Source organism: Diabrotica undecimpunctata, chromosome 6 (genome assembly GCF_040954645.1).
Source record: "Diabrotica undecimpunctata isolate CICGRU chromosome 6, icDiaUnde3, whole genome shotgun sequence".
NCBI lineage: Eukaryota > Metazoa > Arthropoda > Insecta > Coleoptera > Chrysomelidae > Diabrotica > Diabrotica undecimpunctata.
In genome coordinates, this window is record NC_092808.1 from 5,245,629 (window position 1) to 5,272,493 (window position 26,865).

The 26,865-nt window shown below is 32.5% G+C and overlaps 2 protein-coding genes across 4 annotated transcripts; one reads left to right on the forward strand and one right to left on the reverse strand.

The window, feature by feature from the left end:
• Positions 1-1,372: 1,372 nt before the first annotated feature.
• LOC140443035 (uncharacterized) lies at positions 1,373-26,717 on the reverse strand. Of its 3 annotated transcripts, none has more exons than XM_072534071.1 (4): positions 26,599-26,717; positions 13,335-13,575; positions 7,850-8,172; positions 1,373-2,229 (listed from the first exon to the last, which is right to left on the reverse strand). In XM_072534071.1, the coding sequence occupies exons 1-4, from the start codon at positions 26,620-26,622 to the stop codon at positions 1,909-1,911; spliced, it is 909 nt and encodes a 302-aa protein (XP_072390172.1). In that variant the 5' UTR covers positions 26,623-26,717; the 3' UTR covers positions 1,373-1,908. The 3 variants fall into 3 exon arrangements, with proteins under 3 accessions (XP_072390172.1, XP_072390170.1, XP_072390171.1); XM_072534069.1 differs by lacking the exon at positions 26,599-26,717 and adding an exon at positions 14,123-14,610; XM_072534070.1 differs by lacking the exon at positions 26,599-26,717 and adding an exon at positions 14,123-14,600 and having other exon boundaries at positions 7,850-8,085.
• On the forward strand, positions 15,354-16,451 carry LOC140443036 (ribosomal RNA-processing protein 7 homolog A). The gene is made up of 3 exons (XM_072534072.1): positions 15,354-15,511; positions 15,566-16,113; positions 16,171-16,451. Exons 1-3 carry the CDS (start codon positions 15,484-15,486, stop codon positions 16,327-16,329), a joined length of 735 nt encoding a protein of 244 aa, XP_072390173.1. The 5' UTR covers positions 15,354-15,483; the 3' UTR covers positions 16,330-16,451.
• Positions 26,718-26,865: the final 148 nt, after the last annotated feature.

Here is a 26,865-nt window from a genome sequence, read left to right on the forward strand (position 1 = left end):
TATTCTCTGAGTTTTTGTATTATTTTGATTGTCTATGGTACGAAGAATTCTATTAAAGAATACGAGTAACTTGCAACTAAATTTTATTTCTCTACGTATTATAGGTAACACGAACAGGTAGGTACAGTATACGTTGTTACACAAAGTTGTTGGTTTCACAATCACGGAGACAAATTTTCTTATTAACACACCATACTTCTTCCGCGAGAGTTTCTAACAGACAGACTTTTTCTTGGGACCGTCGTCGATGTGTCGGGAACCGGTCATTTTTAACACGTGTTTAGTATGGATCGAGTTTATTGTTGGAATGAATAGGTCTTTAAGGCATACGGGGTGGAGTGAAGTTAATGAACAAAAGGAAATGAAAACATGAAAATTACCGGGTTGTGAACAAAATCAGTTTACAACCACTCATTTAATGATTATATTTATTTTCCATTAAAACCATACTTTTTGAATTTTGCCCCCCAAAAATTCAGAGCACATTTTTTGGCGCCTAAAATTCAGAGCCTATGTTTTAAATTTGCCGCCAAATGAAATTAGTTTCGGCCCGTCCGCATTTGGCGCTAGAAACTCTCTCCCGAATCGTTCTATAGGACTTACCTTACTAGAGTGCTGCTATGCTATGTACTCTGGTGCAATGCTCTGGTGACAGTCATAGACCATAGATAAAGAATATATATTTGGTCATAGACATTAGAATTCTTATTTTCTTATGTTTCTGCAACTAGTTCACCAGAATATATACCCCCATAGTTTGTGGTATATACTCTGTAGTTCACCAACGAATTTCTAAATCTAAATTTCTTGCCATAAATTTCATTTTTGTATAATTTAATGTTTATGTTAAAATTGGAAAATCCAAAATTATTTGTTAACTATTATTATGACTTTAATTTTTAAACTACAATTAATATTGGCTATGAGTATGTGCATCCTTGTGTAGTAACTAACATTGTAACAGTTTTTTTAAGTATAAATTCAAAGCAAGAAAATGGATTCAAATGTTACAAAAATTACTTGTAAGGGCACTACAAACACCACTTACAAATTGAGTAAATCAATCACCGTCCTTAGTTATATTGCTGTATTTGTTTGACCTCTTCCATTGTGTACAAGTGGCTTAATTTAATGATTTTAGGTTCTTGTCAGTAGAAAAGTGTAATACAAAAAAAAATTGTGAATATCACACTCGAGACAAAAATCAAAAAGAACAACTTGATATATGCTTATTCCTACTGCTGTCCTTTTTATGCTCTATTTGCTGTCTTTTATCTTCCATTTTCAACGAATTTTTATAAAACATTTTTTTCTGGCGTGTTTTGATGAATTTTATGTACGTTGGGTTCTTTAGTGGAAAAAATAATAAGCATAAGGGTGTGAAAACTTTATTTTTATACACATATAACACACAATATACTTATATCATATAATGAAAGCCATTACAGTGTAAGATATTTGTGAAACTCTCTGCTAAGATCTACAAACTATTAAATAGTATCTACATTTTTGGTTTATCAAGAAAACGATGACACTGAATAATTACATGGTAACAATAAAAAAAAATAAGAATACCAAGAACGAGTTATATCAGTAGAAATAGAATAGCACGGTTCGGAAGCAAAATAAATAAAAAGACGAATATTCGGCGATAAAAAAAACACTCTATTTACTCGTCACAAGATAGGTAGCACTAATATGTATTAAAGCCAACAGTAAAAGCTCTGTGACGGTAATAAAGAAAACAACAACGGAATACTCGTGAAATACTTGTGCATTGTGAATAACATATCATAATTGATAAATCCTGAAACCGAACATTATTACTTAAAACTTATATCAAAATTTACCACAAAAAAATTTCTACTAATATAAATCGTTTTCTAGAAAAATAATCTAAATTAGTTTTCAATCTTCTTCGTCGTTATCATCGCCTGGTATTACAATCGCGCCTTCCTCTTCTATCAACTGTGCTTCTACGGTTTCATCTTCAATTACGGCTGATCCTTCGTCCGTGTGCACAGCGCCACTTTTGATAGCTGCGTGTTCGATATACCGGACGAATTCGGCATGTTCGTTTGTATTTTCATCATCAGAATCGTTTAATAGTACGTGAACGCCGTTTTTGTCTACGGTCGCCAAAATGTCTTCCAGCATTATATGCTCCAAACTGATCGGTGATTCCCAGAAAACGCATTTGCTCATGACGTGGTTGGAGAATCTGGCAACCTAGAAATTCGAAAATGTATTAAAATCACGTAAGTTTTTTATACAAAAACTAACATTTGCAGAGAAATTGAATTTAAAAACCACTTATAAGTATGCAAAAGTATCAGACAATTTAAAGATCCGGATCTTTACACTGATCTGAAAGACTTTGTTCTAGAAATTATTAATATATCTTAGGAATTATTATTGCAACTCAGATTCAGTAGCATAAGACATATCAGATAATTGTGGGGCTCTATTATAGATAGTCTCAGGTGTTCAGTCTATTACAATAGGGATCTTTTTAAAAACCCAGATCCTTTACTGATTCAACTGCCGTCTATAGACTTTATTGACACCAAATAGATGTTACTAACCGTGCTCTGAATAACTCGCAGGAAATTTCCCTTAGGTAAATAGTTTATTAAACCATAATATGATATTAACAGGGTAATAAAAGTGTCATTAAGAATGATCTAAAGAATGGTAAATCCGCTGGACCTGAGGGAATCTATGCTGAAATGCTTAAGAATGGAACTCATAAACTATTTGAAATATTAACTTATGTGATCAATCCGTGTCTAAATGGACACCCAGTACCAGAACAATGGAGAACGGCATACATATCCTCAATACACAAAAAGGGGGACAAAAGGAATTGTAATAATTATAGAGGCATATCGGTAACCAGCACCCTGAGCAGACTGTATGGACGAATTTTGAGAAATATGATCGAGGAAGAATATAAGCACAATGAAGAGGAAGAACAAAGCGGGTTCCGTGTAGGAAGATCGTGCACCGATAACGTATTTTGTCTTAAACAAATAATAGAAAAAAGATCGGCTAAGAATCTAGAAACTCATATTACTTTTGTAGACCTGCAAAAAGCATATGACAACATCCCCTTAACAAAACTGTGGACAACGTTGAAAAGATCTAACATCAACCACACATTGATAAATGCTGTACAAGAACTATATAGAGACTCGAGACTAGAGAAGGCACAGATAAAAACAGGAAAATATCTAACGGAAGAATTCCTGGTTACAAAAGGCTTGCGACAGGGATGCTGTATCTCACCAACCTTATTCAAGATATATGTTGCAGCGGCATTGGAAAGATGGAAAAGAAAGGTACATAGGATGGGTATAGAGCTTAGCAATGAATGTATATATACACTCCAGTTTGCTGATGACCAGGTAGTGCTAGCGACCGACAGGGAAGACATGCAGTACATGCTAAGAAAACTGATAGAAGAATATAACGACTGGGGAATGAATGTCAATACAACAAAAACCAAATATCTTTGTATTGGAAACGAGTCAGATAACATAGACCTCGAAAACGGACAACATATTTCCTGCTGTCAGAGCTATGACTACTTGGGTGTTGCCTTTGACAATACAGGAACTGATACACGGGAAAAAGAAAAACGAATCACTCAAGCAAAGAAAGTCTTAGGATGTCTCAATAGTATACTGTGGAGTAAAGAGATAACGAAAGGAAGGAAATTTAATATATATGAGACCATGATTAAAACTACTCTTCTTTATGGCGCTGAAACATGGAGAATTAGTGAAAAGAACAAAAAGCGAATAGAAGCAGTAGAGATGGATGCAATGAGAAGATCTTTAGGTATTTCCAGACGAGACCGAATCAGAAATGATGTAATAAAACAACGTATGGGAATAGAAGGAAATATAACTCAAGATATAGAGAAGAAACAATTAAGGTGGTATGGGCATGTTCAACGGATGCCAGCATCAAGACTCCCCAAAAAAGTAATAGAATGGCAACCGATAGATCGACGGAAAAGAGGAAGACCCAGATTAGAATGGCAACACGGCGTAAACAAGTCCATGAGCGAAAGAAATTTAACAACAAACGACTGCGAAGATAGGAAGAGATGGTGTTTAGGTATCGGACAACGTCGAAAGACGTTCTAAACCGATGTATATATAATAAAAGTGTCATAAAAATAAATTTTTTCTTTATGAGAAGTCTCCATGTCGAAGGTAACTGGATGCCGTCATCTCTTTTATACAGACAGTTTACCCTTTTTTCAATTTCTAGGCTTCTCAGATAACTTTTGATTTATAGAAGCGGATGGCTAAGGTTCTGGAGTTTTCAAAATCAATCTTGTGACCTGTATGAAGATGTTGTTGACCTAGAGCTGAAATTGAATCGGAATTGCGTACAGAAATTTAATGTTCATAAATCCTATTTTGGATTCTACGATTTGTTTGCCCTATATAAGATCGGGGGCAATCTTCACAAGGAATTTCATAAATTTCGTGTTGTTCATTTGGAATATTGTCTTTGATTGATCGGACAAGAGATGAAAGTTTTTGTTGGGGGGTAAATATTCCTCTTGGTTTAAAATATTTGTCGATTTTGTCAGTGACATCTTTGATGCAAGGAAGAAAACCCCTATCATATGATGAGGGTCTTTGGGTTGAGATTGATGTCTGTGGATGCTCCTATTTATGTGATTTTCACGGTAACAGTTTTGGAGAGGTCTTTTTTTAAACAAGAGAGCTCAGCGGTTCTACTTGCATCATTGCAAATGAATCGACTGAATTAATTTATGAAGGTGGATGATGAAAGTTGGCATACAAGTAACGATTGGTATGGGTATGAGTGGGTTTTCGAAAAATAGACTGATGAAAACCTTGGGATTAGTTTTTCTTTATGATAACTTCGAGAAACGCTAGGGATGAATTAGTTTCCACCTCTATATACATCCATCTATCTGGAATCCAACGAACTGGACTCTGGGATAGATGGATACTGTATTTAGTTTTCAAAATGTTTAGAGTTTCGTCTATAGGAATTGGCGAAGGACAAATTTATTACCAAACTTTCCACATTTTAGAGAGGCGTAGTTGAACACCTAATTGCTTCAAAATATTTATTAAGGACCACTGAAGCAATAAAACACTTAAGACATATTTTTCCTTTGATTTATTTATAAGTGAACTTAAGGACTGATGATTCTACATTCTACATTGATAATTATCGCAATTCTGATAATACTAAAAAGAGTTATACAAATATCATTAGCTTTACAGTGCTGGGAGGCAGTAACAGAGATACATAGAATTGAGAGAAACAAAACTGGTAAACACAAAACACCGGTTCACGTTAGCGCATCTGTGACTCACGCTTCACGCACTTTTCGGGATAACACCTCGGTCTTTACTTGCCGAGAGGCAAATTCGCACTGTACTAAGTCATGGCACAATGAATACACAAGGTATGATACATAATGTTCCAAAATCGGTTCGCTTTCGCGCATGACGTAGTCAGGATCGCTTATTCCCGCATCATTTGAATGTAGTTGTATAGGAAAGACTTTTAATTTTAAGTTTTTTTATATAATTTGGCTAATTTAATTATAGTAATTATAAAGAGATGATAAAATTATGTTATTATAATATTTATCCTTTATAAAACATAGATATCCTTTATAAGACAAGTTTTAATTATCTTTTATTACACGTAGGTACAGGTTAATTAACTAATACTCCAGAGTTCGATATTTCAGATGTTTAAAAAGATACAGAAAAGTGGTAATGGATGTACACAAAATTTGTACGTATATATACCTACTGAACTAAACACAAAATCAAAATAAATAATGACAAAGTCAACTTTATTTATATCGAATGAGCTAGCTGGCCATCGAATATGAGTGTAGTGAGGGCACACAATATTGCACAACATTTAAAATGACATTTTTGTAATATTCACACATAAAATTATCTTGGTATTGTTTATAATAATGATAACATTGTATATTTTAATAATAACATGATTTAACAAAGAAAAATATGTTATTTTGGAAGATGCTAAATTGATTTCCTCCGAAACAGTTCTTATTGCAAATTGCATAGCAGGCTGAGGCTAATTTCATACTTAACAAATCGATATGAAAAAACCATTAAGGTTTCATGACTAATAATTAATAAAAATAAAGATTTAGACTTACGTCGTTGACCTAGAAGTAGTAAGAAGCTTCTCAACATACTTTTTGGGCTCTGTGTTCGCCTCCTTGTAAACGTTTCTTTTGGTTGGTTAAAAGGGTAGCCGATGTTGATTTAGGCAAATAAAGACTAGGTACTGCCTCAGGTTTGAGTTTTAGACCCTTTTTAGAAACGTAATTTAAAAGTTCCTGTTGTAGATTTCTTTGGTAATCTTCAGTTTTAAAATGTGTATAACAAATTCTTGCAGTATTACAATTAAAATTATCCTATCTACAACAAGATATAATCCACAGTTTTCTGGTCACGCTATCTTTAGGAAATGTATGAAACCTAAAGATTTTATCTTCATTGTCACTATTGCAACAAGCAATTGCACAGCGTACTTTGAAAAAGGTACAAAACCAGATATACAATGGCAAATAACTACTATATACTATACAGTATAAATAAATAGTAACTAAACACCATTTGTATAAAGACACATATATAAGCATATATCTAAATTATTTTTCTATTATAAAATAGATGACTCAGTCAGTATTAAGATACTTTAAAATATATTTATTATCTCATAACTTGCAATTTGCAATAGTCACCATTGATAACCGATATTATTGTTGAACTTTTGTTTTTATACAAGCTTTCTGTCTTGCCGGTGTAAAGTCGTCTGAAGTCGATATTTATTGTGTTTTGCGTTTGAACTAATTTGTGTCTTATTTTCATATTATTATATTGTTTGATAAGTAAATTTTGCATATAATAATCGGTAGGTTATAGTAATGTGTATATTTTTTATTTTACTAAATTTCATTATAACTTATCTAAAATACCATATTGAATTGTAAAACAGATTTTTCTCTATTGTACTCTATTTTGTTTTTATTTCAGTAAAACTGCTTGGAAGTGAGTGACAGTGAATCAGAATAAGCAAATCTACTACTATTTACCTATTCACAGTATTTCCTCTGCAGAAAATTTTTAAATTTCAAGGGATTTGCATACAAAAAGAGTACTTATATTATTAGTATATGTATGAAAACAAAAATAAATATTTTGCCTGAATCTCTAAGAGAAGTAAAGGTTTTACGCTACTGAAAATATATTTTTTATTCAATTATAACCAAAACAAAACATTCAAAAAAAAATTAGATCACTTTTTAACCATAATTTCAAAATTAATGTGTACGTTAAGCTGTAATAAAGGGTTCGAGGTGGTTCAGGCGATCTTAACTACGTCACACTCCTGGGCCAGCTGTCAAATGTCATGTGCAATATCATACCTTGTGTATTCATTGTACCATGGTACTAAGTTATATAACGCGGGGTGGAGAGAGACTATGAGGGAGCCGGTCGCCCACACATTAACACGAGAGCTGACGAGCTGAGTACAAGTTGATAAAATAACTATTTTACGATTACAATATTATAAATAGGTTGTTTTTACAACAGGAATGTTTGAAAATAGTGAAACGATATCGAAACTTACTAAGGTATTGTTCAAAAAGTTCGATAAAATAAAAATAATTTTTGACGAAGTATGAAGCATTTTCGGCGAGAGGTTGTAAAATTTTGGCCAAGTACTTGGTCAATGGTTGTTACTAGAAGTAAAAGATCTACCTGTTCGTAATATACAAATAGAAAAACAATGTAATTACCTTATCTGTTGCGTAGGCACACTTGAGACATTTGTACAGTCCCGACAGCTGTCTGTCGCTGTGTATCAGCATATGCTTGTGCAAATCATTCTTTCTCTTCGAAAAATACTCGCATTCGGTGCATTTATAGGTAAACATCTGGCTTTTGTCGGCGTGGTTCATCTCGTGCTTGGGCAGATCTCCTTTTCTTTTGGTCACGTACGGGCAGCTGCTGCATTTATACAGTGGTACGGTATCTGTAGGTCGATGACAGAGAATATGTTTTGTTAAATCTGATTTTCGTTTGGTTGCGTATGGACATTCAAAGCATTTGTACAGTTGCGCTGTAAGAAGAAACTTGTGTTTGGTTTTTATTTGTTCATGAAGTGCGCGCCAAACTGTGTAATCAATCCGCGAATATACAAATTGTACAGTGAGTGATCACAGAAAATAGGTGATAAAATTTTTTAAAAATGGTTGATAATTGAGGTACAAACGGTATTTATATGTCACAGGGTGTGTTCGAGTTTGGTGGTGGCTAGGTAGATTGAGTAGCTCAGTAACTCAGTGCTGGTCTCAAGCCCAGATAAAGGAAGAGGGTAGAGGATAACGGAAAAGCAGTATTTTAGAATCTTTTTACAAAAAGAAACTACAGGATAATAAAACTGACTGACACACGATGAAAATATGGAGAGAGTAAACCGAAATATTTGATAATCAGTTTGGGTTTATGCAAGGTCAACAATATTTGCCATTTTTGATTATAAAACATTTGATGAAAAAATACAGGAATAAAAAAAAACAAATGTTTCTCTGGTTATCTTGCTAAAGTTCATCTAAATCTTAATAAAGCCCGTCAACTTAAGCCATGAAACAATTAACTCCAGGAATTATTTAAAGATCATGAACTTCGATAGGGGTGATGGTCCTGAAATAATATAGGAATTATCATACTATATCCCTGATAGAATGTACCCTGAGCATTCTTAAAAGTGATGCATGCTAGAATACATTGAATGCTAGAACAAGGTGTCAACTGAACTCAATTTGAAATAAAAAATGCCTAAACATAAATCAAAACATGCATTTATGTGTTATTGACTATAATGAATCCTCTGATAGAATTCGCCATGACTGTCTGATAAAACTTTTACAAGAAAATACCTCTACTCATAAAATATTAATATTATTTCAAATATCTACTTCTTTTGCCAACCTTCTGAATGAAGGCAGCACTTGAAGAAGTCGTTTTTTAAATAAATTGTCATTTTTACTTTTCAGATCACCCATGTACAAATTAGTATTTAATAAACACTAAAACATCTGTTAAAAATTTGTTCAGATTAAAAACAAAAAATTAAAACAAAAGATAAATAAAAACATACAAATACTTGTAATGTCCAATTTTTTGTCTTCTTATTATCAACATGTTAATAGACCTTAGTTATAAACTTAAATCACTTTCTAAAAAAGGATAATCATTCAAATCGTTTCACAAAAGTACTAAAAATTATCAAGTAAACAAATTAAAAATAAATAAACATAATAGACTGGTCAGTGCATCAGTGTTAAAAAAAAGAATTCGAAAAATATTTAAATAGACCACCTAAAAAGAGGACCAACCTTCGAAAAAGCAGCTAAAGTGAATAACAAATTCTGGTCATATCTACCGTTTGATTTCCAAGTTGAGGAATATGGATATGAAGTTTGTTTGTAGATAGAATTGGTACAACACATTCAAAAATGTAATTCTCAACAAAACTGAATAAATTATGACTTCAATGTGCTGTAGTTTTGGTCACTATCAAAAATTTTGGAGAATAAATAAAACAGTACTTTAATTGCATTGTAAAATGATGTGCTCCATGAATGTTTGTTGTTTTAGGATTTAAACTAGCCGAAAATTTCCAATTTCTTGACAAATTACAATTGGAATTGTGTATAAATAAGATCCTAGAAAATTTTAAGTGTAACTAGCTATTTGATTGAATAACTTTCATGTTGAATTCTTTCTTTACTACAAAAAGTTGATGAATAAAATTAAATAGTGACAATAAAAACTGAATGTGCTGATAAGGTGGTTTAGAGATTGTAATTATAGTCCAGGAAGTTTTCTATATTTGTTCTATATTTTAATAAATTAACCAATTTGACTTAAACCAAGTTTTTTCCTGTGATGAATGCAGAACAGTTCTTTGTGTTCTGTTGAAAGAAGTAAGTTAGCTTAAAGAAAATTTAAATAAAATTCTGCATAAGGAAAATATCGCATCTGTTTCACTAGATATGGAGGATATTATTCCCGAAATGTGCGAGAGGCAAAATATGGCTTCCAATGTAATTATGTTTAATGTTAATGAATCAGTTAAAATAATTAATTAGAACGTAATGATACATATTTAAATGAATAGAGCTTGTTAAACAAAATAGACCAAATCAAGTTAAGTCTGCTGTGTTATTGTCCTAAAATAATAGTGGTTATCAAAGCTCAAGTTACAAGTGAAATTGAAGACTCTGAAATTGCTTTGTGTGCATATAAGGTGATATGCTGCAATTCATCTAAACAATCTACAGGAGGTGTTGTACTATATATTCAGGAAAATCTTAAATGTACGGCTGCTAAAACTTTTGTTAAAGAAGATAATTTTTGGTGTAAATTTATTAAAGTAGATATTGGTTCCTACAAGATTGTTTTGGGTGGCATGTATCATTCACTTTCTAGTTCTTATGCAGTATTTTTAGAGAACATATTTTTGACGATTTATTTAAAAGTAATGTCAACTCTATTTTCTTGGTGATTTTAATTTGGATTTTTTAAGTACTGGCTTCTACACCCAGAAAATTAATGCAATGTTTTTACAATGTTGCATAAGCAATTAGTAACTGAACCTACTAGAATTACGAATATTATTGAAACCTTGATTGATTATGTTTTTGTTAATAATGATCTGGTTAGCTCTTTTGTTCATTCAACTCCAAGTTGAGTGATCCTTCAATAACGTTGGTCTGTTTTAGTAACAGTTTTTAAAAACTTTATATTTCTACTAAACATTATAGATATCTTAACGAAGAAAAAATATATCAAAACCAAAAGAATTTACTTTCTTGTGATTGGGATTTAGATTCTACTGATGTCAATACTATTTACAATGAAATTGTATTAAACAGTCAATCTGTCATAAATAAAATAGCACCCATTCAAACATGTCAGATAAAAAGTAACATACCATGGTTTGATAATGAAGTTAATAGTAAAATTAAAATTAGAGATAAATTATACAAAGAGTAAGAAGTAGAAGAATGCCATGGCTGCAGAATTTGAGAGAGTGGTTTGGCTGTACCACTAATGAACTCTTTAGGTCAGCTTTAAACAAGGTCAGGATAGCCTTGATGATTTCCAATCTCCGATAGGAGTGGCACAAGAAGAAGATACAAAGAGTTTAAAACTGCTACCATAAGTGATAGAAATACCAAATGGGTGGTTTTTAAAAGGGCAAGAATTGTTGTAAATATGTTAAAAGCAAAAAAAGAACAATATTATTTTGATAAAATCGATAGGTACAAAAATAACTCTAGTCTTATGTGGAAAATGCTAAAAACACTAATTGACAATAATTGTCAAAAAGTCATGTATCACATTGAATTTAAGGTTCAGAACCAGTTATGCATTCTGAGTGACAAAGTTGAAATGGTGTGTCAGTTTGGTATTTCATCTCTAGTATTCAGCAAATTGTTGAAACTATTGACTCCGAAGAATTATGAACTTATGATAATCAGAATTTGTATCCCAGTTTTCACAAATTTATATTACTATCACTGAGTGACTTTACAGTCTTAATTGAGTTGTTAGATAATAACAGTAATATTAATGAAATACTAAACTCCAAAATGTTAAGAGTTTTTTGTAACTTGTGATCACATTATCTTAAATTTTATAAATACTTCTCTAAGATCATCCAAAATTCCAGATTTATTAAAAATCTGTACTTACAATTGTTCCAATACGAAAAGTTAATAATACTAAGGCTGATGAATTAATATACTTCTGTCCATTGAAAAATTATTAGAGTTGGTAGTATATGATCAAGTCCTGGATAATGGTGATAAAAATCTTAATGAATATTAAGTCAGGTTTTCTTTTCCTGTGTGCAACTTTTATTTTGTAATTCATGTCTGAATTGGACAATGATAATTATGGAGTGGTGGTATCTCTTGATTTAAAAAGAGCTTTTGAAACTATTGATCATAATATACTTCTCGCTAAATTAGAAGGCTATGGTATTGGAGGAAATGTTCTTGAATGGTTTAAAGAATACTTATTGTATAGAAAGCAACAAGTGAGTATTGATGATATTACTTCTTCTGAAAATTGTGTTAATATTGGGGTATCTCACAATATGTCTTATGACCCCTTTTGTTCATATTGTATTTAAATGAATAAACTTGTTTGTTAAATGTGATTTCTTTAATTAATATCTTTCAAAATTAATATTATTATAATTGATTACTCCATCTTTGATTTGAAATCATTAAAATTGTATTAGAAATGAAGTTTACTTTATATAAAAAATTTTAATTTCAAGAAAGAAGCACTTTTTGCATTCTTTTACTGTTTATTATAATTTATACTCCAAAAATGTAATGTCATAGAAGTTTATATGAAAATTTATAAGTTTACAATAAACACATGGTTATTTTAATTTAAGGTCTATTAACAGTCATTTGATAATAAAAAATAATATTAAATATAAGAGAAGTAAAAAACTTAATGAATTGTTAAATAAATAATCAAACTGAAAGTAAAAATTGTAGAAAATTATTACATAAAAGAAAATGGTGTCATATTGATTAAAAACAATTATTTTGTTAATTCTGGAGAATTTTTCGAAGTGATAGTCTGATTTTAAATTACCCTGTATTATTTTTTTTACCAAATGCATTGCTTGTATTTATTTGGTATAATATTTTTCATGTTCTTTATATATGACACATATTCTTGATTTTTTAAGTTTCTCTGGCTAATTTCAAACAACAGAGTGTGAAAATATTTTTCATCCATCACAAATTGTAAACAGTGGATAAGAGACAGTTTAAGATAAATCTCTTGATTATTATTTTTGTAGAATTTGCTAAAAATGTGTCTCCAAATTTTTCTTCCATTGATCATATCAATATTTATTAGTGTATTATACCTTATCTAATTTCTTGGATTTCAACTAATATTCTTTCCAAGCACTATATGCATAAAGTATTGCCAGACTCACATGTCCTATATGTTTCAAAATATAAATTTTTAAACAGTTTTTAGTAGACCAGATTTTAAACCGTTTCTATAGTTTGTTATTAAACCCTTTATTAAATCAGTCCTTCATGTTTTAAATTTGGTAGTCGAATTGCTAATAATAAGGAGATTATTTAAAACTTTATGACATTAAAAAAAAATTTTAAACTGAAATTTGAATCATTTTTACAAAGGTGTTCAAAAATAAAGCAAAATAAATAAATTTACCATTGCTGCAATGTCCCAACATATGTTTAGGCATGTCATTCTTTCTTTTTGTCTGATATGGGCATTGCGAACACTTGTAGTAAACTGGTGGTACCAAATCTGAATGGTTTAACATATGCGTCGCCAGTACACTCTTTTTTGTAGTATTGAAGTCACATAAGTCACAATGCATAGGTTCACTGGGATGCCTTTTCCCTCTTTTTGAACCCCTTCCAGTTGTTCCACTATCTTCCTCAAATTCCTGGAATATTTAGATAGATTTGAGAAAACTCAAACATACATTAAACATTATACATAAGAAATAGAAGATAATGAAAGCTACAACTACATGGAACCACATAATCTACCAATAAGACACATTAATTATTTCCTTACAGTATCTATCAATTGAGATTTAATTCTAAAAGCTGTTTACAAAACAACTCATCTAAAATAATGTCTAGAATTCCCTTTAAATGTTGATATTATGAAAATTCAAAACATCAAATTTTTTTCAAAAGTTTGCATCACTTACAAAATGTCAACAGAACAATTTCATAACTATAAAAAAGAATTTGTATTGCATATTTTATTTAGGTAATAAACAAATTTTTTGGTATATCTCCTATGGGTTGTGAGAAATTCTTCCAGATCAGGTGATTGTTCAAGATATTATGGAATAGCATATCATTGGGTATGAGTTGATACTACAATTATTCTACATTAATGTACTTCTAGTAAATCAGATGAACAGTTTTTTATTAATTGAAACATCTGAATATCCTACTTAAATAAATAAATGTACTTACATCTGCATCACACAGCTTGAACTTAGGGTCATGGTTTTTAACTATGATCTTTGCTCTAGGTATATTTTTTGGAAGATTCTTAGGTAGACTCGCTCTTTTTCTTTTTCTAGTATTCTTAGCGGGGTGGTCATCATCTTGAACAATCTCGAATTTGTCTTCTGGAGGAATAATCTCATCTTTAAGGTCGTGGTTAGCGAGAATATGGTCATCAAGCTCATCGATGTTTTCAGTTTCAAAATCACAATCAAGACACCTTAACACGTTTTTTTCGCTATTAAATTCTTCATTTTCTTGAGAAACTAAAGTTTCTATGCTGGTTTTCATTTCTTCTTAAGAGATTTCTTATGTTTTGTTTATGACTCTTTAGGTTATTTAGCAATGGGATTCTTCAATTCTTTTTTGTTGAGTTGATGGTGACGCGCACAGGCAGAAGAAAAAGAAGTGACATATGACACATCGATAATGCAAGATTAAATTCCATTTCATTTTTTAGAATAGTGTAGAATATTTTTGAAATTCAGTTCATTTTTACTTAAAAATCTTTAACCAGCTACAGGATATACAATAAATGTTAAAATTACTAAAAGCATTTACATAATTGCAAATATCTGAAATCATTTTCATTAAAAGTATTGATTTTCAATATGTAATTATAGTTGCATATGTAGTAGGAAAAAACAGGTTCTAGTGTTTTTGAGAAATTTTTCTTATACAAAAAATTTAGATTATATCAAGGTTTATTTGACACTTAAATCTACACCAACAAGATTACAAGCATGCGGAGCATAAACTATGACTGAAACTGAAAAATTCAGAATAATTAAAAGATAACAACACAAAGTTTAAAGAAAACTAGAATGGCAAATACCTGAATTCTTTTTAGAATTGCCCATAAACTCAAGCGAAAATATCACAAATATTGAATTTGGTAGTCGCAGAAATTTATTTAACAAAACTATAATAGTAATCAGCAAGTTTTTTAAATTATACTAAATAAAATCATAAACTTTAAGGAATTTGTGATTTAATTGATCTCTGTCAATTTATTTTTGTAGAATAAAATATATACTCCACCTTAAGCTTCATGGACGTAATAATGTAATGTGTAAAATGTTCCCACAACAGATTCCCCAAGATAGACAACAAAAAAAAGACCAAGGATATCCTTAATGACGTTTTATTATACGTCATCGGATATCCCCAATATTTATGACAAAGCAAGGACTGTAAGAAGAAATAATCAACTGTCAATGAACATGTGTCAGTTCAGTTCTGTAAATAAATGAACATAACCAATTTTGGTTAATTCATTTAAAATTACATTTTTAATTAACTAAAAAAATATCAACACTGTATCAACAATGTCTGTAATTACTAGTGGTTTTAAAGGTAGGTTTAATTTATGGTTTTTCGATTAGTTAAATAATTTTATGACGTTTTCAGTGTTACCATTGGTATTTTCTACATACAGCACAAGCAGTCATGATGTATTCATAAAAGAACACTCCGTTAGAACTTTTAGCGAAGACAAACCTCCTGGTCAGACTCTCTTTATGTTAAATGTACCACCCACAGCAACAGAAGAAGGTTTAAAGAATGCATTTTCCAATGTGGGCAATATAAAACGAATAATTTTTGAAAACAACACAGAGGAAGAAGGCGATGGTTTTAAAAGAGCGTATATAGTTTTTAACAAAAGGGAGCAATTAATTAGAGCTCTGAAACTGCAGACATTGAATCCTATGTCAACTGAAAATGAACCAGTGGAGATTGGACTTGGTTTATGGATTGAAAACTATAATAAGACTATCTGTGACCCAGTTATTTTAAGGGAAGAAGTGACTTCATTTATGGCTGATTTTGATAGCCAAGAGAAGAAAGATAAAAAGGAAGAAAATGTGGATGATGAAGGTTGGACAGTGGTTACGAAAGGTGGTAGAAAACCGGGATTATCCAGAAAGGAAAGTTTAGCGAACAAATTAAATGAAAAGGTATCTTTCTATTAAATATTTACTATATTTCCAAGAGTTTATATATTTTTATTGTAGGTACAAAAGGGTGCCAAGAAAAAGGAGCTAAAAAATTTCTATACTTTCCAAATAAGGGAATCAAAGAAAGAGAAGATTGCTCTCCTGAGGAAGAATTATGAAGAGGCCAAGGAAAAAGTTCGTCTCATGAAACAAGAGAGAAAATTTAAGCCTTATTAAAATTATATTACACTGAGTATGTATTTTAGGTTAAATAAATTTATATTTGTAATAAAAGAGATGTTTTATTTAATATGGATGTAAAAGTTTATTTTAACATTTTAATAAATAGAATTTTTAAATAGTTGGCAGTAGTGATTACCAAATTAATGGCATGAACAAATTCCCTTCGTTGGCTCAGTGAAGATGTTCGTTCAGTTGTAATGGAAACACCAAATAATAGTAGCAGAGTTTATTGTTAAGATGTACACTATGGGTGTTGACCCGGGATTACTTTGAGTAGAGACTGATTGTTGAGTGAATATTGATTGAATGCTTCTCTGGGCAAGAGATATTAATTTTATATAAATTTTAATTGGGTCAATATTTTCGCGGACCTCGCGTGATATGTGTATTTAATTTATGTAAATTGTTTAACTTTGTCAGCACTTTTGACTGATGTCCAAATTATATTATTGATAATTGACCAAATGTGTATGTAACCTAATTAACTATGTGTGTGTATTTAATAACAAATAGATTCATTCGGTCTACTGGGTGATAAAATTATACTGTCCAATTTCGGATATGAATTCTGAAGATTTGATATTGGATATACTGCGGAATCGGGCAATCTGGCCCAAGTGTCAATACTCAAAGTTTACATATAAGTATTACATAACATAGTAAAATTCAAACATGATAAATTATAAATAGTTTAAGAATAATCAATAATCTTCCAACCGTACCCTAGCTATCAATGTCCGACTCTATCTCTAGATTAAAATTAGGGCAATTGGATGAAAATGTGGAAAGTGGGATGTCAGCTTGGGAAGTCGACGGTACATTGTTGTGCCGATTACTAACTAATACAGGTACTTCCTGTTCGTTAGTCTGAGTTTGTGGATTCCCTGAACGACATAGTCGTGCAACAGGACGGTACTTCCATAACGTGAGTATCCCAATTATTACCATTATAGTAATGATCCCGGTGGCCACAAAATAATGCCAATTAGATTCGTGAATCGATCGCCACTGCGTATGCGTCATGTCTTGTTCCAGACTCTCCTCCTCAAGTAACACATGACGTAGCTCTCCTCCTGGTATGTCAAGGTAGGTGTTTAGAGGCGTGTTAAACTTGCGGGGTGTCCTCGCCACCAGTTGGGCCACGGGAGTGATTGGCGACTTCAGGTAACTCGTCACTGCTCTGTCCACCCCACTGCTAGTGGGGAGTAATGTAATATTTTTCTTTGGGCGATACATTTGGGTGAAAGCTTCAGGAATGTGACTCGTTCCAGTACTCTTTCGCTCCGATTTCTAAATCCCCTTCGTTGGCTCAGTGAAGATGTTCGTTCAGTTGTAATGGAAACACCAAATAATAGTAGCAGAGTTTATTGTTGAACGTACACTATGGGTGTTGACCCGGGATTACTTTGAGTAGAGACTGATGAAGTTGATCGTTGAAGACTATCAAGTTTGTTGAGTGAATATTGATTGAATGCTTCTCTAGGCAAGAGATATTAGTTTTATATAAATTTTAATTGGGTCAATATTTTCGCGGACCTAGCGTGATATGTGTATTTAATTTATGTAAATTGTTTAACTTTGTCAGCACTTTTGACTGATGTCCAAATTATATTATTGATAATTGACCAAATGTGTATGTAACCTAATTAACTATGTGTGTGTATTTAATAACAAATAGATTCATTCGGTCTACTGGGTGATAAAATTATACTGTCCAATTTCGGATATGAATTCTGAAGATTTGATATTGGACAAGGAGGTGTATGAAAAGATCAATTGACAGTAAAGAATGGCTTAGAAGAGATGTTATAGAGAATCACTTATACAAAAATTTGTACAAAAGACCTGATAAAACTTGAGGCTGCTCAATAATAAGCATTCATGGAAGACCTAAATCATTAAAGGACACTTATAAAGAGATCACTCTGCTCAAACTTTGGATATATACAGAAATAACTGGTTTAAGTACATCTGACAAAAAACTAACTCATTTTGTTATGTTAGGAATGTCCTATGGTTAATTTTCGCAAGAGACTCCTGGTTTGAAAAAATACAAAATTTTTCTAATTCTATTACAAAAAAATTACTTTTGTATTAAGATAAACAAATGTGACATTAAAGTTTTATTTAATTTAGTTTGCTTCGGTGGTTCAATTCGACTGACTATATCTACATAGCCCTAATATTAATATTACGATATTTCCTACATTCCCAGACGAAAAAGTCATAAAATTTAATTGCCTTCACCAGCCTTCGGCTAGAGAGGCGATACGCTGATTAGGGAATTTTTTAAATGAACATAGATAGTTACTCGACATCCTCCCACCTTGAGAAATTTGACATTTCTCAAAAAAATTCAGCGAGTCACCTCTTTGGAACCGTCTGACTTTCACAGGGTAGAGTGTTACCTTGAACATTCTCGCCAATAGTAACTGTATCGACGACCTCCACCGGGTAAAGCCTGTGTAATGGCCTCAGAAGATGCCCTTGTGCAGTCGTAAGACGAACTAACCTTACCTGGTTATCCCTACCAGGTATAAGTTCAATAACTTTTATTAAAGGCTACCGAAGACGCTTGATGTTGTCATTGTCGACTAAAACGACATCCCCGATAGACACCTTCAGCTTCTTCGTTCCTGCTTTGAGTTGAGTCAGATATTCAGCACGAAATCTTTTTCGCAAATGATTTCTCAACTCTTATAAACGCTGTATTGTGCGTGTGAGAGAATTCTGCTCTAGCAAATCACATTCCGGTAACTCGTAACTGACTTGTTCCTTTAAAAACATAAGTGGGCTTAACGCAGTTAACTAAGTAGGCTCGTCCGAAAGATACGTTAACTGACGCGAGTTGACTATACTCTCACAATCACACAATAATGTCAATAAGTCTTCATAATTGAGAGATGCTCGGCCTAAAACTTCGCAAAAATCCTTTCACAATACCTACTAATCGCTTTCAAAATCCACCCCACCATGCAGAGCTGTAGGGAGGTTGAAACGTCACTTAATACGTTGTGTAGAACTATATTTCCCGATAGTATTCTAGTCCAATTGCTTAAACTAATAAACTATTCTCGGTCGTCCTCGTCTTGCAACAAAGCGACGAAAGGCATAAAGGCATTTGTTGACAACGAGGTAACGAGTTCTAGATGAACTGTGCGATAAACGGCACAAATGAACAAGCAAACCCATGTTTTCTCTTCCGATTTCAAGTAAAGAGGTCCCGCTAAGTCCACTCCGGAAATTTCAGAAACTGTAACATCCCGAACTCTATCAGCCGGCAACGAAGGCGTTTATACTTCGAACGATTTCCCTTCTTGTCTCTTGCACACACCACATTCTTTTAAAATGGACCGCACAATCCGTCTATCACCTAAAGTCCAATATTTTTCGCGAAGGAATCTAAGTAGTTCTTGTGTGCTTAAAATTAACTTACGCACTATAAAATGTACACCCGGAAGTAAGATAGGCAGACGAAAATCTTCCGTATTAAGTCTCTCAGTAGCGCGAGTTTTTAAACTATAAGTCAAAATTCATCGACAAACGTATTTAGCGAGGAAATTAGTTTCGTATCTGAACCGAACGCTTCCTTTTGAACTAGCTTCAATACAAATATTTCGGCTTAATCGATTTCCTCAGCGACCAATTCACCTCTACGTTTTTCGTTTGAATTTCTAGCATTATAACAAAATCGTAGCGCCCAAGCTATCATTCTTAAAATAATTCTTCTTTTTTCAATGAAAGAAGTCTGTAATAAAGGTTTATTTAAGCTGTTAATACTGTGAGATAGAGACTTTTGTGTTGTGGGTTTCCAACAATGAATCTGTCAAAATATGCCCGAGCTGAGCGAATGGACTTTATTATATTTCTTTAGTGAGACCCCCTAAGAAATATTTTCATACGCCACTGAACGCTTCCATAATATTTGTATCAAAAGTTCCAATAACATTTTAAAAAAAATTTCTTAATAAAAAAGATATTTAACCCTGCTGTTTTCGACATTATCTTCGACTGTATCTCGCTACTGTAAGAAGCTATTGATGATTTGATTGGGCAATCATTACTTTAACGAAAAAAGAAATCATAATATATTATCTCCTTTTTTTCTATCTTCTCTAGTTTTCGGTGTACCCTCCAAAACATAACAATTTGGGACACCCTGTACAGAATCTTGATCAGGAACAAATTAAATTTCTTTTTATACAGGAACGAAATGAAGTTCTGGATATGTAATTAAATTCACCAAACCTAAAATGACCGTTTTATTGACACTAACCCTGTTTGTAATGATTTGAAGCATTTGCACTTATGGCTTGATTTTTACTCTCTCTCCCTCTCTCTCTCTCTCTTTCTCTCTCTGATATGTTACGTGCTTTTATAAATAAATTACGAGATCCAGCTTCTAGCTTTAAGACTTATTACAAATATGATTAAACAAATAATTGTTACAGCTTTAATCAATAGCATGTGGCAAACAAATAAATTTAGGCTACACAAGCAATAATAATAATATTTAAAAAATTAGTGTTTTTTACACGGGACAATAAAATCCGTTGTTTAATCGATGATATTAAAGAAACAATAATATTTCGTGCATAAAAATGACGATGAGGTACAAAAATTTGAAGTTTGTTAAAACGTTATCATTCTATATCTTATAAACGCTGTTGCCGTCTATTTGAACGCTTTTAATAAATGCGAAGAGAACTGAAAAAAGACATTACCTCTACATGTTCAAAAAATGTGTATTCCGTGATCTCTAGCAGGACACGGTGTAAGAAAAACGCGAGAAAGTGGGACCACGTTTCCCTTTTAATTGATTTTCGATAAAAGGTTTCCACGTTTAACATAATAGCGGTAAAGTGTTGACATCCACTTCGGCATGAGAAATACGCCATCTGCAATGTCTCTTTTTCATCTTTGGAACGTTTGAACTTCTACCCAATGCCACACTTTGTTTCCTCCGAGTTTTATTTTCAGATATTTCGGTTTTTCCGATCAACTTTATTTTTTGGAATATGGGATTTATCTCTGTGTTTAATACCGAAGGAAAATATAGTTTTTCATTTACATTCACTACCGGATTTATTGCCAGTAATTATTTTTATTAGATTAAATTTCTCACGTAAAAATGGTTATGATAAATAATACTGTCTCAAAACTTTGAGTATAGCTTCATTGACTTTTTTTGGTTCTGAGGTGTTTTTCTCTACTTAAGTATCCCAAAACATTTAGTTCGATAGAAAATCCGAAAATACATTCTGTTAGACAATATGAAAAGTTGTTTAAGAAAGTATCCTGAAAAAATCTGACGAACCAGCGCACAAACCGGTGCCCAAAATTTCGTTTACTTAAAAGTCGGCACGCCCACTTACATTTTAAACATTATTCTGGCTTACTGTCAGTAGAGTAACTACTTGTCAGTAACGATTGTACCGGGAGGTCCAATAAGCCGATCTCTCGGCTATATATCAGAAACTATTCATGTTATAACTTTAGGAGAAAAAATTCCTTAGTAAAAGTGGCCAAGAGAAATCGCTGGAAATAACTTTCAAGTTTCTGGGTTAACCGCTAGGGTTAACCTGTGAAGAAAACTTTGAAAACCAGTTTTTTGGGAAATATGCCCAATTATACCAAGTGTTAAATAAGTAAACTAGAAAGAGGCCTAAATATATGCCTCATCGAATGAGAGCCGTATTTAGGGCTCGTGGAGATAACACACTTTATTAAATATTTTTTTTTTCAACAAAAAAATGTTTAAACAAAATGAATTTTTGATTCTTTGCAGATTTTCAATTTTTTTGAAGTTTTTATTTTTCTTTTTTGTTAAATCCTTGGTTTGTAATAAATTTTACTTTTAAATTTTGTTTATTAGTCAATACTCAATTGAGAATAGATTAAACTTTTTTAAACGCCAGTTTTTAGTGGAAATCTGGGGGTCCAGATAACTTTGCACTCCAGTGTATATTGGGGGTATTGTGCTGTCAACCATTATAAACTACACTATAACAAACATATCATATCATATTTTTTATTAAATATTGTATAGCGATGGCTTACACGTAAAACCTGGTACGTCTGATTAACTATATTTTTCAGGAGGCGATAAAATGTATTTAATTTAAAAAAAAACGGCGCTTTTTATAAACATGAGTTGTTTTTTTAGATACTTTAATAGCATATTCAATAATACAAAAAAAAAACAAAGTGTGTAATCTCGTAAATTATTATTACTATAAGACATACAAGTTTTAACACTTCAGCAGAAGAGACATGCAAGGGTTTGCAATGTTAATAAAGAAATTTTTGTAGACTATACAAATAAAAAAAAAAAAACAAAATACTTACATATATTTAAAATAAAAAAATTTTCATACAAAAAAAACTCAGATTTTTACACAGGATACAATCACAAAATAAAATTAACAGGAAGTCTTTGGGAATTAGACTCTTTAGTTCTTGCAAATGCTGGTACTTATGGCGTTTAATCTTTTGTGGGCATTGGTACAGCTGTTTTGGCTTTTCAAATGTATCAGTTTTTCGCACTCTTTTTCTCAACAGAACAAAGTTTTCATCAAAACTTAATTTATAAAAGACTTCTTTCTCCAGAGTGTACTTTAATGCTGACAGATCTGTAACAGTGGATTCTCCTGCTTTCGTACCTGGTCTTATTGAGGTATATATGACGGACTTTGAGAAATCCATAAAAAAAGAATGGTCCAGGTAAACTACTTCGTAAGGTTTTGGGTTCCTTCTGGCGCTTTTCATTATCTTTATATAATCAGCTGAAATATAGATTTCCCGATTTCTGACTCTTTTTTCTATTTGAGCATGGATGGAGTCACACTCCATTTGTGTATGCCCATGTTCCAAGTATTTTTGTACAATAGCTATATTTTTCTTTGCACACAGGAGTAAAAAACTGTTTGTCAAATTATTACTGTTTCATTAGGAAGAGGTTTCAAATAATTTTCGATGTGGTCAGTGAGTATAGAAGCAAACTCATTGGAAGTGACTCCTCCTTCTCCCTCATAGCACACTCCATCTTTTGTCTTGTTGTTATACACTGTTGTTAACTACCAATAGGGGACCATGATGAGCAACTAAAGTCGATTGTACCTTCTCAGTTGGACTTTCATTTGTTAGTATATTTTTAGTTTCTTTAATGAACCAAAATTTTGAATTATAAAAAAAATAAAAGTACCTACTCAAAGAGAGAAAATTAATTTTCAGCTTTAGTTTCACAACTAAACAAAACAAAATAATGGCCTATGCACTACGCTTACCTCCATCATTTCAAAATTTAGTTCTGGAAGGTTTAGAGCAGTGGGGCGATATGGGGGGCGATAAGGGGGGCGTTTAGCATCCGGAAAACGAGAAATGGGTAAATGAGAAAAATAATAAAAGAGAAAAAAAATACAATACTTTCGATCGGATATCCATAGGATAATAAAAAGTAAATATATGTATACCAATACAGGTAATAATAACACAAACATCTCGTCTAGTCACAGAGAGCTATGAATCATAATACAATTTAATTTTATACATTATCATATAATTATACATTATAACGAATTCTGCATTTTCCTTTGATCGAGCTTTCGTATTGTGCGATCGTCCGCACAAAAGAGAAAGAGAGAGAAGTGGGATAAGAATGATGAGAAGTAGGTACCGCTCCTGCCGATCTGACTCGAACAAAAAGCGAACGGCCGAGGTTGTCGTCGCTTCAAATGCGGAGTCTTTCGTTCCCGAGTTTTGTATTGTGGTATATAAAGTTGTTTTGTTTCAACTGACAGTCATTGTGTTCAGTGAGTCAAAAAGTGCCAAGCCGCACACAATTGGAGAAGAACTCATCCTCCCAGCTGTCAAAGAGATAGTTGATACTATGTTGGGACCCAGTCAGGCCGGCCAAGTAACAGATGCAGTTCCTCTCAGCAATAATACTGTCTCCAGAAGGATTGATGAAATGGGAGCGAATGTCGAAGATGTTCTCTGCAACAAATTGAAAAGCAGAGAGTTTACTGTGCCACTTGACGAGAGTACCCTGAGTGACAACACAGCTTTGTTGCTGTCATATGTCCGATTTATTGACGACAATGGAGAAATGGCCAAGGAAATGCTGTTTGTTAGAAGTCTGATTACTGATACAAAAGGATCTTCCATATTTGAGGTCGTTAAGAGATTTTTTGAGGAAAAAGAGATTCCCTTATTAAATATGATCGCCTGTGCTACTGACGGTGCAGCAGCAATGACAGGACGCCATCGGGGATTTATTGCACATCTGAAACAAGCAGTACCTGGAATTTTGTGTGTTCACTGCGTCATTCACAGGGAGCATTTGGCTGCCAAGAATTTGAGTGGGAGGTTGCAGGATTCTCTTCCACTTGTCATAGATGCGGTAAATAAAATTAATAACCAAAGAATGATCGAATATTTCGTACACTTTGTGAAGAAAATGATGAGATATTTAATACATTGCTACTACATATGGAAGTCCGCTGGCTTTCTAAAGGCAATTGCTTAAGGCGGTTCTTCAGCCTCATGGATACTGTTATTGAATTTCTTAATACTACTGACCCCACACTGAGTACAGAACTACAAGGAAAGCGAAATGACATCGCTTACTTATCAGATATTTTTTAAAAATTAAATGAAATGAACCTGCAACTACAGGGAAAGAACATAAATATGGCCAAAGCGAAGGGAGTAGTCGGAGCATTCATTGACAAACTATCTATTTTTGAAGAAAATATGTAGAAGAGATCTGACCAAATTCCCCAACTTGAAATCTTCTTGTGTTGATTCTGAGGATCTTCAAACATACTGCCTTCACCTTCAAACACTGAAAGAAGATCTGCAGTCCCGATTCCAAGATTTGACTAGTCTGAAAGTGCCAACTGGGTTTATCAATCCTTTCAGCGTGGAAGTTTGAACGGTATGTCCTTCTCTTCAAGAAAACTTGATTGATTTGAGACATGATGTTGAAATTGAAAGTGTGTTTCGGGAGTGTGGTACGAAAGATTTTGGCCGCGGATAAAAGAAGTGTATCCAATCTTGTGGAATGCAATCAAATTATTATTATTGGCATTCCCCACAACATATCTAGTGGAGAAACGTTTTAGTTCTATGTGTATATTGAAAAACAGACAAAGAAATAGGCTCGACATAATAGAAAGAGGGGATTTGAGGTTGTTATTAATCAACATTGAGCCAGATATAAAGAAATTATGTGAGGGACACCAGGCCCAAGGAAGCCATTAACAATTCTTTTACACACATATAACCATTTATCATTTTACGAAATGTAAAAATAAATAAATATGGATACTTACCTTTTGTATAGATTCATTATTTGTTTCAATTTAATTGGGTGGGGGGGGGGGCGATTGTAGTATTCATAACTAGTGAAACCTGTCCAAGGGGGCGATCATGGGAAAAAGGTTGGGAACCACTGGTTTAGAGGATTATTCGGTATCTTTAAAGAACCATTTTCCTCCATTTTGTCATTGGATTCTCTACATTTTGATTGTGAATATTCATTGTAGTCCAATGGATTAATCATCGTTAAAATACGTTTCGCTCTGGATGCTTCAAAAATATTCAGAATAGACTGAATATAATTTATTTGATAACTTTTGAAACAATATTTTTTTAACATACTAAATCAATAAACCATTGCAATTCCTTACGCTATTGGCCAAATCTTGATATTTTTATTGAAGGATAGGCATATCCGTGTGTTTTAAAAACACACGGATATGCCTATCCTTCAACTGTTTTAGCTATCTTAATGGAAAGGGGAAACGATAAAAAATGTTGAAAATGTTTACCAACCTGAAGGTATCACCGCTATATTGTTAAATTTAATAAATAATAAAGTACTAGAATAACACTCCAGTATTCGCGCCCTTTACGGAAGTCAAAACCTTGCATGTCTTACTAAATACGATTGCAATTCCTGGTAAGTCTAATAACTATTTAAAGATCGACTATAACTTAATAAAAAATGATAGCTACGTATTATATGCTTATGAAATCAAGAATTTACGACACCGCAGATTATTATCCGTTGGAAATATGAACCTAATGTTTACTAACAAACCGTTAAGATTACTCACTACTTACTATACAATTTAAAAAGCGAAGTTAAAACCTTGCATGTCTTAACCAAAGGTTTATAAATTCTCGTAAGTCTAATCACTAAAGGCAAATATTGTTTAAATAGTCATTATTACATTGTAAAATACATATTCCACTTACCGCAGCATTATTTTGCTTCTTCATTTTTAAAGTTGTCTTGCTTTATTTGCACCGGCAGTAGTTAGAACAGTACACAAAATCAAAGTAAAACATAACCTCTATCATTAAACCAGACTTACAAGTTGTTCGGTCAGTTCGGTGGTTTTACTGCCCTCTTTAAAACACACCAGACTTACTAGTATTTTCAATTGCGCATAGATGGCGATAATATTGACAAAGACTTAGGGGAGAGTCACCCAAGTTGGGACAGTTTTTTTTTATAACAAA

Excerpts from the sequence above, each read along its gene's own strand:
- LOC140443035 (XM_072534069.1), bottom strand. The coding sequence starts at position 14,446 with ATGAAAACCAGCATAGAAACTTTAGTTTCTCAAGAAAATGAAGAATTT. Across the intron at positions 8,173-13,334 it reads GTTGGGACATTGCAGCAATG|CGCAACTGTACAAATGCTTT; the intron begins GTAAATTTATTT and ends TTCTTCTTACAG. Across the intron at positions 2,230-7,849 it reads GTGCCTACGCAACAGATAAG|GTTGCCAGATTCTCCAACCA; the intron begins GTAATTACATTG and ends TCGAATTTCTAG.
- LOC140443036 (XM_072534072.1), top strand. The coding sequence starts at position 15,484 with ATGTCTGTAATTACTAGTGGTTTTAAAG. Across the intron at positions 15,512-15,565 it reads AATTACTAGTGGTTTTAAAG|TGTTACCATTGGTATTTTCT; the intron begins GTAGGTTTAATT and ends TGACGTTTTCAG. Across the intron at positions 16,114-16,170 it reads CGAACAAATTAAATGAAAAG|GTACAAAAGGGTGCCAAGAA; the intron begins GTATCTTTCTAT and ends TTTTTATTGTAG.